This window comes from Cucumis melo, chromosome 7, assembly GCF_025177605.1.
Source record: "Cucumis melo cultivar AY chromosome 7, USDA_Cmelo_AY_1.0, whole genome shotgun sequence".
In the NCBI taxonomy this organism is placed as follows: domain Eukaryota; kingdom Viridiplantae; phylum Streptophyta; class Magnoliopsida; order Cucurbitales; family Cucurbitaceae; genus Cucumis; species Cucumis melo.
The window spans coordinates 9238135-9250282 of record NC_066863.1 but is presented as its reverse complement, the minus strand read 5'-3'; the positions used below and the strand labels follow the sequence as shown (position 1 = coordinate 9250282).

Sequence of the window (12148 nt, the reverse complement as noted above, 5' to 3'; positions counted from 1 at the left end):
TTTGAGAAAAAGGTTTTGGTATTAGTAGCTCTTCTCCCTTTCCATCTTAGTTAAGAAGTTATGTTAAGCTTGGCAAACAATCGAAATATGCGACTTAGTAGCAAGGTCGCACTAGATTTTTGTTTTAAGGGCATCGTTCGTCACGGCGCAATAACAATCTAAGTTTGATTTCCACCGTTAGAAGCAATGGAAATATAGAAATATGAGGCAAAAAAAATGTGAACATATTCAAGGAAAATTTAATGCAAATAATTATCACTTTATATGTAATACTGGATTACTCAAATAAATAATAAACGAACGAAATTACTGAAAATAGTATGTCCTCATTAATTCTATAATCAGAGGAGGATTAGTTGAGTCATAAACTCAAAGTTAATTATTCCAATTATTAAAGAAAGCAATGAAGAAAAGGAAAGTGGCTTCGCTTCTTAATTCATATTATTTCATAAATCTGAAAGCGAAACCCGAGTTATAGCGTGATTAGCGTAAACCAAGCAATGGCAATTCTTCCTTTCGCAGCCTAAACTTTGACACTTCTGACCTCCAAAAACGCGCCTAATTCTTCTTCCATGACGTTACGTTTCACAAGCCCCCCAATTTGATTCAACTTTCTTCATTCCATTAACCCCATAAAAGTCTTTGTTCATTTCTCCAGTTTTCCTTACTCGGGTCGTCTCTCTTCTTTTGCACCAAAACAAACAAACAACAAACCATAAACAAAATGAAGAGCCGTGGCACTAGAAAGATTTCTATTATATGGGTTCCTTTCTTTTGTTTCTCTTTCTTCTTTTTCGGTATGCTCATCACCAACAGGTTTCTACTCCTCTTCCACCATTTTCTCTTTTTGATTTGATGTAATTCTATCCCTCCCTCTCTCTCTCCCTTTCCCATGGGTTTTGATTGTTGATTTGTGGGGTTTTTTTTTTGGATTTTTGGGTTATGTAGCAGAATATGGTCGGTGTCTGAATCCAATGGTCAGGTCATCTCCCGTCGTCGACATGAACAAGAACTTCAAATCGTCTCTGAAGATAGCTCATTTAAGATTGTGAGTGTATTTGCATCTGATTTCCCAACAGTTTTACGACTGATTCTGTTTTGCTTGTTTAGTCTGATTTTTCCTTTTTCTTGGAAACTTTTAAGCCAGCGGAAAAAAAGGATGTGATGACCGAAGTTTATAGAACTCAAGAAGCAATCCAGTTTAGTTCGACTTATCTTTCTTTCTAATTTTTCGCTTCGTAATTCTTCCAGTTTTGGCTTAACAAACTGTTTTCCTCATTTGGGATACAGATCTTTAGACAAGAAGATTACAATGCTTTACAGGGATTTAGTGGAGGCTAGAAATTCTAGGGGGATGCACTCCTCTGATAGCCACACCCCCTCTATTGAATCCAGTGGTAAAAGTAATCTGCCGAAGAAGAAAATGTTAATGGTGATTGGGATAAACACCGCTTTTAGTAGCAGAAGGCGTCGAGATTCAGTTAGAGAGACGTGGATGCCACGAGGTATTTAGGTCCTACCCATTGTTCTTATGTTTCATATTGATCATTTGACGTTAGTTTTCCTGCTAAAACATGGTTTATGTCGTTTTGGTCAGGGGAAAAGCTGTTCCAGTTGGAGCGAGAGAAGGGGATTGTTGTCCGGTTTATGATTGGCCATAGGTAGAATTGCGTTTCTTGTGGGGTATTTGGTTCTAGCTACGTTTGAAATTAAGTTCCGGTGAAAATAGGCAAACTAACTTATTTTGCTTTATGGTTTATTCTTCTTTTTCCAACCAAACGGTATTAACGAAATGTAATAGGGCATTTAAAGGATAGGGTATTAGGGCTTTTGTTGGCTAAATTTCTCTCTGTGAGTTCCTCTTATAATCATGCGCTGGATTGTCTTAAGATATGACAATAACAGACGTGGGTTTGTGATGACTTTTTGAGGTGAAGCTTTTTTTCCTATAAATACTTGCGAGAGAAGCAGAAATTAAGTGTTTTTAAAGGCATCTTAATGTATCGAGTATTTTCAAACTTACTCTTTGACTATTTAACCAAACATATGGAAATTTTGAAGTATGCTTTAAAATTCTTCTTTTAGAAAAGGACAGAGAGAAAGGCCGTAGAAACTAAATTGTGTTGCATGGTCATTTTCATAGCATATGAGATGGGAATGTTAACTTATATACAACAATAGAAACTTTTTTTCTTCACGTAAAGGAAAGTTGTGGAAACTAAAAAGTTATGCATGATCTGTTCACATTTTAAGATGGTCAAACGTAATACTCGATTGGCAAAGCTGCAAGATAGATTATATTGTTTAAATTCTTGAAAATTAGTTATTAGAGTTGAAGGTTCTCTGTTTTCCAATCATAATGATACGGAGATTTTCTAGATTGCTTTCTATTGCTGAAACTTGAGTGTGTTAATAGATGGGCCAAACATGTCCTTTATTGGTGGTTCCCTTTTACAAAAGCAGCAATAACTGTTAATCTACCAGTTTTCTCTTTTGAACTAATGTAAATAGGTAGTAAATTTAGACTGGACTTTTCGACTGTGATTATCATACTGTTTGTATTCTTCTCATATCAAAGTAGTCTTGTGATGTAATTGTTACTGCAGTTTTTCCCTTGAAATGCATAATCCCACGTTAATCTTCCATCATCCTTTTATGTTTGTGCAGTTTAATCTCGATGCATTATATGACTGGTTTGAAATTGCTTCTTTGTTTTTCGATGGAACTAATCTCATTGGTTTTTGCTTGATTAGCGCAACTTCCAACAGCATTTTAGATCGTGCAATTGATTCAGAAGATGCGCTGCATAAAGATTTCCTTAGGCTGGTAAGAGAATTTACATGGAGTAGTACTCATATAAAAGAATGATTAGACATTCAGCTTGTAAACTGGATTATCATGTGCAGGAACATATTGAAGGGTATCATGAATTATCTGCAAAAACAAAATCCTTCTTTTCCACTGCCGTTGCTAAATGGGATGCTGACTTCTATGTCAAGATAGATGACGATGTCCATGTAAATTTAGGTGCGTTTCAAGTGAACCATTGTTATTCTTTCTAATTATGTAATAACTAAATATACATTATTAAGATTGAACTTTTTTCAAAATTATTTCTCATATAGGGATGCTAGCTACTACTCTTGCTTACCACCGTTCGAAGCCCAGAGTGTATATTGGGTGCATGAAATCTGGACCTGTTCTTTCTTCAAAGTAATTATCATGGACTATCTATCATGTTCATTGAAGAGGGCGGGATTGATCATCTCTATTATTTTGTTTCTTTTTGGCACAATGATACCATTCTTTTGTTTGTTTCTTTTTGTGTATTTTTAAAAAGGATCTGTCAATAATATATATTTTTCATTTTCTTTTATATCACAGGAGTGTCAAATACCATGAGCCTGAATACTGGAAATTTGGAGAGGAGGGAAATAAGTATTTCAGACATGCAACTGGACAGATTTATGCAATCTCAAAGGATCTAGCCACATACATTGCAGTCAATCAGTAAGGATATAATTTTTCCATGTGCATCTAGAGTACATAAAGTAAAATGCATCATCTTATTCATAACTCTTTAATTAAAACCATTAATGCATCAACATGAGATGTCTAGTTTTTTAATACATTCAATTTTTTTCACGTAAAGTTTTTTAAATGTGTCTAATGTTTACGAACTAAAAGAATCTGCGATTGACTTCAATGAATATCGGAAGCTTTTCTCACTTGATCGGGGAGCTCTTTGACATCTTATGTTAATGTTATATTTTACAGTTATGGATTTACCTTATCAAAAAGACTTACAGATTATGGATGGTAGATTTTTAATTGTTTGTTACTAATTAAATGGCAAATGAGCACTAGCCTTATGTTAAAATAAGATGTTTATGAATTTCAGCAACTTATATATCTTCCATCTCTTTATTGGGAATAAATCTGTATGTGGGCCAGTGCTATTTTTTATCTATAGACACTTGTACCCGCCTTTTGTTCATGTCATTTTCAATTCAAAGAGTTGAAACTTGTGATGCAGGCCAATTTTGCACAAATATGCCAATGAAGATGTGTCTCTTGGTGCTTGGTTAATAGGCCTTGAAGTCGAGCATATTGATGACCGCAATATGTGCTGTGGGACGCCCCCAGGTAATGTTTTCATTAGATGCGGATGATCTTATATTTAGATAGCATACATAAAGAACAAACGTTTTCCCAAACCATATTTATCCAAATTCTTTATCCCTTATTGCAAAGCATCTTTTTTATTCTGTAACGTAGTTTTATCTTAAGACAATAAAAAATTTGCAGATTGTGAGTGGAAGGCACAAGCAGGAAATGTATGTGTTGCCTCATTTGACTGGAGTTGCAGTGGAATATGCAAATCTGTGGAGAGAATCAAGAGTGTCCACGAAAAGTGTGGTGAAGGCAATGGGGCTGTCTGGAGTGCCTTAATCTAGTGTTAGCTTCTGTTGATCTACTTGGGTTTTTGACATTATTCACCTGTGGTCAGAAAAAGCTGGAGACTGTTTGGGAGTTGAACTGGAGATTAAACATTATAAAAACAATGCAAGTAGAACCTTGAAAGAAGCTATATACAAGCGTGTGGCGATTAAATGGATTTGTAAGATTGTGTGGAAAATATTCATATTTTCAGAAAAGAAAAAAGGGAAAAAAATTAGTTTCTTCTTCGAAGCTTCCAATTTTGTTGGCGTGAGTTAAATTCATTGGTACCTCTGTTACTTTCTTAGTTTTCCCTTTTGATTATAGAATTTATGTATTACAGCCAGTGTATTATGTATTTTAGGCATCATTTGTATTTCCCCTACAAGGTTGGGTTCCCAGTCATTGTGTCAGATTTTGTTTATGTAAACATTTCTTTGTATAGTCAAAATAAATAAAATGAAATTGTTTGTGTTGAAGGACTCCACCTTTTCCTCCATTAACCTCAACTTCATAGTCATTATCCTCGATAATCTGGATCTGATATAAATTTCTCGGTACGTAGAATTTTAGAGTGTCATGAACTATGAGAAGGCAAAGGGGGAAGAATAGGAACTGCATTCACAAGCAAAGGTATTTTGCTATCAGAGTATTTCCTCTACATGAAACACAAAAGAAAGTAAAGCTCCTATGTTTTCAAAATTATCCAACTAGAAAAAACTTGAGAGAGAGAATAGAGTCAGGTCTGCTTGTGAACATCAGAATCTAGAAGAAGGCCGAGCTGGTGCGCCGCAGTTGGTATCTCGGCACTGGGATTGGATTTGAAAAAAGTAGTCTTTCTGCTTCCTGAAAAAGAAAAGGAAACTATACTTTTTTAGTATGTGAACAAAATATAACTGTCTGGTAGTAGAACTATATGCTGTAGTGGATGTACTTGCCTCTTGCTTTCTCAGCCAACTATTTGTTTTCTTCAAGCATGATACTTCGTGCTCCAACTGATTCGTATAAGCCTAGAATGTTAAAACAAACAAAAATATGATGGTATACACAAAAATGTTTCCATTTGTTCATTGATGTTTCAAAAATAAATGCATGCTACCAAGAACAAATTTCATGAATTTACCTGTTTTCTGGCTCTGGACCGTGCAGCAGACTCACGATTCTTGATCATCCTCCTTTGCCTTCTTTCAATAGTCTTCTCCTTCATATCATCAACCTGTCTTCGTTTCCGTTCACAGTTACCTTCTTGGAAATCTGAGTTCGACGAGGCTGACGTCGTCATTGACATGGCTTCCATATTGTAAACACCAATACCCCCATGATTGTAAACACCTTGAGAAACTGGCGACTTGGAATCAATCAACAATGCTTGTTGGTAATGAATCCAATCCATCCCATCTGCCGAGGCCGAAACCTCAGCCATTGGATCAGGCTGCGGTTTAATGTCCTTGTTCCTCTTCCCGAGAAACAACGAAACTGTGGCTGCTGCAGGAGATGAAGAAGAAGAAGAAGAAGGGTTATGTACTAGCTCTGCCTCTTCCCCAGACATCACATTCCTCAAAACTAATTCATCTAAATTCATTTCCTATCCTAATAATGGCTTCTTCTTCCCCTTCACCACTTATGTTTATGTTCCTATCAGCTACTTCAAAATCTGCACGGTGAGACAAATGACGAGGGAAGTGAAAGAAGGCAAATTAGTGGGAAGTTTTGAGGAAAAACTCATAAATCAGATAGGAAGGGATCTGGCAGATGGTGATTTGTTGAAGGGGATCCTATATTTTAGAGAGAGAAAATAGAGTAGTTTTCTTCAGTCCAACAGCAAAACCTGATATTCTTGCTAATTTTGTGGGGTACACAGATGGAAATTCTAAAGCTTAAAAGACATTCTAATATTACCACTCTGCTTTTCACTTTCTTTCCTTTCACAAGAACGTAGTTACACATCAAAAACCATTTAGCATATGCCATCAATAATCAAATATCATACTCATTACACTTCTTTCGATGCAACGTAGGCATAACTTAGGAGAAGTATTTACTAGTAGAATGAATATCTCACGTCTCTATCACGATTCTTGTTCCTCTAAAATTTATGTCTCAAAGAAAAACTTTACAGTTCCGACTGGTTATAACATCTATAATCTCATTTAAAAAGATCCAAATCTACTGGTAGAAAGGTACACATATGTTGCATTTGGTTTTAATTTGACATCTACTCTTGATGGTTGATATTGATTCTATTGAATTTGATTTTTATTTAATGGGACAACTTAGACAAGAATTTTTTTTTAGATATCTTTTTCAAGGATGAGTGAAGTATATTAAAATACTCACTTGCTAGTTAAAGCTAAATAATCTAAATGTCCATGCTTAAGTTCAAGTATATAAAGTGGAAGTATTGCTTTTTACGCTAATTTAACATTCTTTTATAACGAGAATTGAAACGAAAAAAATATATAAGACATACTAAGCATCCAATAATTAGTAATTATTGTATCTAATTCAAATATTATAAATTGATAACAAAATAATTTGTGGTTTTATTATGCCAAGTTTTTGTGATATATGAACTCAAAAAAAAAGTTTTTATGAATTTATGATACATGTTAATTACGTAAAATTATACTATTCATAAAATACCACCATAGATTAATATTATTAATATTTTGATTTATTTTGTTCTATTTAAAAATAATATAAAATTATATTTATTCAAAATTTGAGAATTAGTTGAGTAAAAAAAAAAAGAAATAGTAGAATATACATGTGTTGTCTCAATCGCTTTAAAAGGAATGCGCGTTACGCGCGTGTGGTAGAATTCCCTTTCGTACCGACCGAGACACAAATGCTTCTCTTACAATCGGACTCCGATCTCATCTGCCGATTTCCATCCTAACGCCCATCCCTCCTTCTCTCTCTCTCTCTCTGGTTCTCGTTTTGCCGTTTGATCTCTCGCCATGAATATCGCGAAACAAAGATCTGTTGTTCTTTCAAATCCTTTATTCACTTTCTATGCTCGTTTCCTACTCTTACTCTCACTCACTGTGAATCTGAGCAATGCCTCCATCCATTTCTACAACAAAGAAGTTTTCACTGATGTCGGTAATGCTTTCCTTCTTTCCGGCGGTAGTGAAGGTCTTGCGGCTTCTCTCTCCGCCGATCCCAACACGCCTTCTGTCCGCAATGGCCAATCTTCCATCCAGTACTCTTACTGACCTAATTTTCATTGATGTGCTTTTTTTGGGAGTTAGTGTTGATAGTTTTTATTGAGTGTATTGTTGTAGTTGAAATATAATTGGATTTTAATTTCGTTGTTCTTGAGCTAGATCTGTGTTCATTCATTTTGATATCATAATAGGGTTAACATTTGGGTTTAAAAGCTGATTTATTGGTGAGTCAGAAAATGAAGTTGCATATTTGGCCTCTTGTTTTTCCTTTGTTTGTTAACTCTAGTAATGCATTTAAGTGGGGCTGTGGGAGGACTCTATCTTTTAACAGATCTGATGTTCATACATATATGCTCATATATTTTGTATTTTGAACGCTGCCTTCCTGCTTTTCGAATTAGGTTGGGAAAGGAGAAAGATTCTCCTGTTTGGTCGCTTAATGTTTGTTTTCAATGAATAATGAATAAGATTTCTAATTAATGATTTAAGTACTGATTTTAGTTTGGTAAATTGACCTGTTATCCATTCAGTGAACGTCTAAAATAACTATGTTAATTAATGAATCCCAACCTTGGGGTTTTTTCAATTTTACTGGTTGGTTTCTTATCATTTTGGGAGATTAGAGACTAGATTTCTTTATTGCTTAAAAGTGACTAGAGTAGCACTGCAGTTCCAGTGTGTTCCAGTGTGTGGCACTTAATTTAGTACTGCCTTGATTTATTTATGGCTTTGCCACCATGGTGCTCTAATACTTCCTATAAGTGGAGGCTTGGTTCGGTTATGGGTCATTAATGTGTAGATGAGCTTAGATATGAACAATATCCTTGCTCTGAAGAATTTCAGTTTGCTTGAAAATTTCAGTTCGGTTATGGCCTACTCTACTAGTTGATTGAACAAATTTGTTTTGAACAACTTGGCCTGTATTTAATTTCTTTGTTTATAAAGATATTGACCTATCTATATGCATCCTTGCGATTTATTCACAAAACTGGTTTTCCAAAAAAATTATGCCCTGTTCTAGTGTAGCTCACTGTATGTTCATGCTCTGCATTATAAAAAAATATCGTCCTTTATATTTTTCCCTCAGTGATTCTGGATATTCATGACTTTTATGAATGGGACAGATTTTATAATATCACCTTTTGGAGGAGCAAGGCTGCGGCTGACCAACATACAGATATGGAACATAGCACTGGGCTGATACAAGTTATCATCTTTGAGGCTGCTGATCGTGATAACATTGGTGGTTCTGCATATGGTGGACAGAGAGCTATATGTTGCACCCCAGATCTAGCTAAGCTTGAAGGATGTAAGCAAGGAGAAGTCATTAGAAGGCCTTCTGCATCGGATATTAAGTGGCCAGTTGTTTTAAATGTGCAATTCAGTGGTAATTATTTGTACACTCAAATGGAAGATATGGAAGTTCCCATAACAAAAACTGGAATGTATAACATGTTCTTTGTAACATGCGATCCAAACCTTAAAGGATTAGTGATGAGTGGGAGGACGAAGTGGAAAAATCCCTATGGTTATTTACCTGGACGGATGTTCTCTTTAATGAGATTTTATGTATTCATGTCCACTGTATATTTATTGCTTACTGTCATATGGTTATCTCAATATGTGAGGTTCTGGAGAGATATTCTACAACTTCAGCATTGCATCACAATCGTCATTGCCCTTGGATTATTTGAGATGGTCCTTTGGTACTTTGAATATGTGAACTTTAATGATACGGGAATTAGGCCAGTTGTAATCACAACATGGGTGGTGACTGTGGGTGCTGTAAGGAAAACAGTTACACGGCTTCTTATCCTGTCAATTTCCATGGGTTATGGTGTTGTGCGGCCTACTCTTGGCGGTCTTACCTCAAAGGTTCTTCTTCTAGGGTTAACTTACTTTTTGGCATCTGAGTTATTGGATATAACGGAGTATGTTGGGACTATAAATGATGTTTCTGGAAGAGCAAGACTGTTCCTAGTCCTCCCTGATGCATTCCTAGATGCCTTTTTGATATTATGGATTTTTACTTCCCTTTCAAGAACGCTAGAGCAGTTACAGGTATTCTTGGAATCTGCCAAGTTTTACAACATTCACTTTTTTTTTCCCTATTTGCCTCTACCTCTGTATCTGGATACTCAACTTCTACGATAAACTTTTTTTTTTTTCTTTTCCAGATGAAGAGAAGCTCTGTTAAGTTGGAAATATACAGGAAGTTCTCAAATGCATTGGTAGTCACTGTTATTGCTTCTGTTGCTTGGATAGTGTATGAGGTGTGAATTCAATCTCTATACATTCCTTGACCGTGTAGGCCTATATATACAGCTCTCAGCAGTCAACACTTTTAGTCCAACTAAATGCTTTACCGTGTTGAAACTAAAATACAAAAAACTGGATGTCTAAGTTGATTTGTGCACATTCTCACTACCACTTGCCGTGTGCCGTCATTAGTGTAAGATTGTGGGAAGTTTTCTCCTGGGGTACTAGTAGTGTTCAAATTACTTGTGAAATCTACGTTGTATTGATTTCTTTAGTCTTTAGGGACCTGCCTGCCGTGTCTTCTTGTTGTTTTGGGTGTGCAAGATCTAGCACGTGCTGTAGTTCTTTTTGTGGGAACTGGGAAGTGGACATTTCTGGGTATTAGGGAATTATTCTCATCTGACTCTTGATTCTGAATGAGATTGGAAGGATTTCTCTTGGTGTTTTAAACTCTGTCTGTGTGTACCTCTTAACTCTCTTGAGATGACAACTGAATTTAATTGGACTTACTCTGCTTTCAATTTCTCCAGCTTTATGTCTCTAATCTTCCTTTCAGATTGTTAGTGTTATTATTACCTATTGATTAAGAAGGTTGTTTTTAGTGCTGTCTTGTGAGGCGAGTTTCATGACAAGCTTTTGCATATTATATAGGTCTACTTCAAGGCGACTGATCCTTTCAATGAAAGGTGGCAGAATGCTTGGATCATAACTGCCTTTTGGAACATTCTTGCGTTTGCTTTACTGTGCGTTATCTGTTATCTCTGGGCTCCATCACAAAGTTCTCAACGGTATTTCACAGAGTTTTCTTTCTTCTTTCTTATTACCTCTCTTTACGATCAGATTTATCCTAACTTAACTATCATGAACCAAGATATGCTTACTCCGATGAAATTGGAGCTCAGTCTGACGACGAAGAGGCTCAATTCTTCAACCGGGGAAAACCAGAGAGTGAACTTAGTTTTGTGAAGCAAGAGCGGAATGAGAAGGATAGTGGAAACAGTATGGAATTGGATGAAGAGGATGACAGGGAAGAGGATAAAAGAGAATGATCAATCAGGTTTCATTCAACCATCTTTTTTGGTCTTTGATCTGCAGAAAGCCCAGTTTTTAGAGAGTCCTCGGCGAGATCTTCCCAAATACTGAAATGAAGTGTCGTTCTTGAAAGTGAGGACTCTTCAACATGGCATCACAATAGAGGTGTGTATATTTTGATGAAATGTAATGGAAGCCAAAATCACATGATTTTTCTGTATTCCTTTTTTTTTTTTTTTTTTAATTTTAAATTTTTTATGCCAATTATCTTCATTTATTTTGTAAAGTAATGTCTGCATATATGTTCTTTGAAATCTTCAGAACCTTGAACTGGAGATCTTTCTTTTTGTTTTTTTTCCCTCACTAAAAAGAAAGGAATGTTTTGTTACACTATCTCATTTTTAGTATGCCTGTTTATTAACAACCATTTTTATCTATTTTTTAAAAACAAATTTAATATTAAAAAACAATCATATATTGCAAAATGATCGACTTAATTACAAATATAACAAAGGGAACGTTCCTCCATTATGTTGTTGTAGGGTTATATAATGTAATTCTACATTCACAAAGTAACATTTTTTTTAAATGTACCTGAAACAAATAATATATTTTCAAATTTGGTTTCAGTTTTGATTTTTTCAAATATGGGAACAAGATTTAAACAATATTTATAATATATTTTTGTAAACAACTTTTTTGTTGGCTATAGTTTCACTTTGGAACTAAACATATTTGGTTTTTTTTTTTTGAAAAAATCACCTTTAATAGATTTCGTTGGAACTAAATGTTCTTTTTATGGGAAATTTACGTAAATCTAACATAACATCAAACTATTTAGTTTACGGGCAGTTTTAATAAAATTTTAGTCATTGTTTAAATATTTTAGGTTTGTCCTCTCATTTTTCTTCTCTTTCTCGCGATGAAATTGTTATTCTCTTACGATTTCTTTCATTGTCTTCTTCTTCGATTTCTTTCATTGTCTTCTTCTTCGATTTCTTTCATCGTCTTTCTTCTTTTCCTCTTTTTTTTCTACGATTTCTTTCCATCATTTTTCTTATTTTCTAATTGTTTTTTTACGTCGTTAAATTTTTTCATCGTATTTCTTCCTTTCCTGAATCTTTTTTACGTCGTTTAATCTTTCCATCGTCTTTTTTTTTTTCGTTGTGATTTCTTTCCATCATCTTTCTTCTTTTCCTCTTTCTTTGTTTATGTCGTTTAAATTTGAATAACCAAATCTATTCAAA

General features: G+C 34.9%; 3 protein-coding genes across 5 annotated transcripts; 2 read left to right on the top strand and 1 right to left on the bottom strand.

The window, feature by feature from the left end:
- Nucleotides 1-381: 381 nt before the first annotated feature.
- On the top strand, nt 382-4919 carry LOC103487555 (beta-1,3-galactosyltransferase 7-like). Of its 3 annotated transcripts, none has more exons than XM_008445894.3 (11): nt 382-816; nt 949-1048; nt 1144-1199; nt 1291-1505; nt 1598-1661; nt 2754-2826; nt 2907-3027; nt 3126-3213; nt 3385-3510; nt 4037-4146; nt 4309-4919. In XM_008445894.3, the coding sequence occupies exons 1-11, from the start codon at nt 725-727 to the stop codon at nt 4455-4457; spliced, it is 1194 nt and encodes a 397-aa protein (XP_008444116.2). In that variant the 5' UTR covers nt 382-724; the 3' UTR covers nt 4458-4919. The 3 variants fall into 3 exon arrangements, with proteins under 3 accessions (XP_008444116.2, XP_008444117.2, XP_050943514.1); XM_008445895.3 differs by having other exon boundaries at nt 437-816; nt 952-1048; XM_051087557.1 differs by lacking the exon at nt 1144-1199 and having other exon boundaries at nt 439-816.
- A 279-nt stretch (nt 4920-5198) lies between these two features.
- On the bottom strand, nt 5199-6242 carry LOC103487554 (bZIP transcription factor ABI5 homolog). Its single transcript, XM_008445892.3, has 2 exons — nt 5564-6242; nt 5199-5450 (listed from the first exon to the last, which is right to left on the bottom strand). Exons 1-2 carry the CDS (start codon nt 6020-6022, stop codon nt 5199-5201), a joined length of 711 nt encoding a protein of 236 aa, XP_008444114.2. The 5' UTR covers nt 6023-6242.
- Nucleotides 6243-7247: 1005 nt separating this feature from the next.
- Nucleotides 7248-11294, top strand: LOC103487556 (uncharacterized). Its single transcript, XM_008445896.3, has 5 exons — nt 7248-7645; nt 8735-9671; nt 9788-9883; nt 10521-10657; nt 10741-11294. Exons 1-5 carry the CDS (start codon nt 7401-7403, stop codon nt 10916-10918), a joined length of 1593 nt encoding a protein of 530 aa, XP_008444118.2. The 5' UTR covers nt 7248-7400; the 3' UTR covers nt 10919-11294.
- Nucleotides 11295-12148: the final 854 nt, after the last annotated feature.

Coding starts and splice junctions, on each gene's coding strand:
- LOC103487555 (XM_008445894.3), top strand. CDS start 725: ATGAAGAGCCGTGGCACTAGAAAGATTTCTATTATATGGGTTCCTTTC. Junction 817..948: donor GGTATGCTCATCACCAACAG/GTTTCTACTCCT, acceptor TGGGTTATGTAG/CAGAATATGGTCGGTGTCTG. Junction 2,827..2,906: donor ATAAAGATTTCCTTAGGCTG/GTAAGAGAATTT, acceptor TATCATGTGCAG/GAACATATTGAAGGGTATCA.
- LOC103487554 (XM_008445892.3), bottom strand. CDS start 6,022: ATGAATTTAGATGAATTAGTTTTGAGGAATGTGATGTCTGGGGAAGAG. Junction 5,451..5,563: donor GGTCCAGAGCCAGAAAACAG/GTAAATTCATGA, acceptor TTAACATTCTAG/GCTTATACGAATCAGTTGGA.
- LOC103487556 (XM_008445896.3), top strand. CDS start 7,401: ATGAATATCGCGAAACAAAGATCTGTTGTTCTTTCAAATCCTTTATTC. Junction 7,646..8,734: donor AATGGCCAATCTTCCATCCA/GTACTCTTACTG, acceptor TGAATGGGACAG/ATTTTATAATATCACCTTTT. Junction 9,884..10,520: donor TTGCTTGGATAGTGTATGAG/GTGTGAATTCAA, acceptor CATATTATATAG/GTCTACTTCAAGGCGACTGA.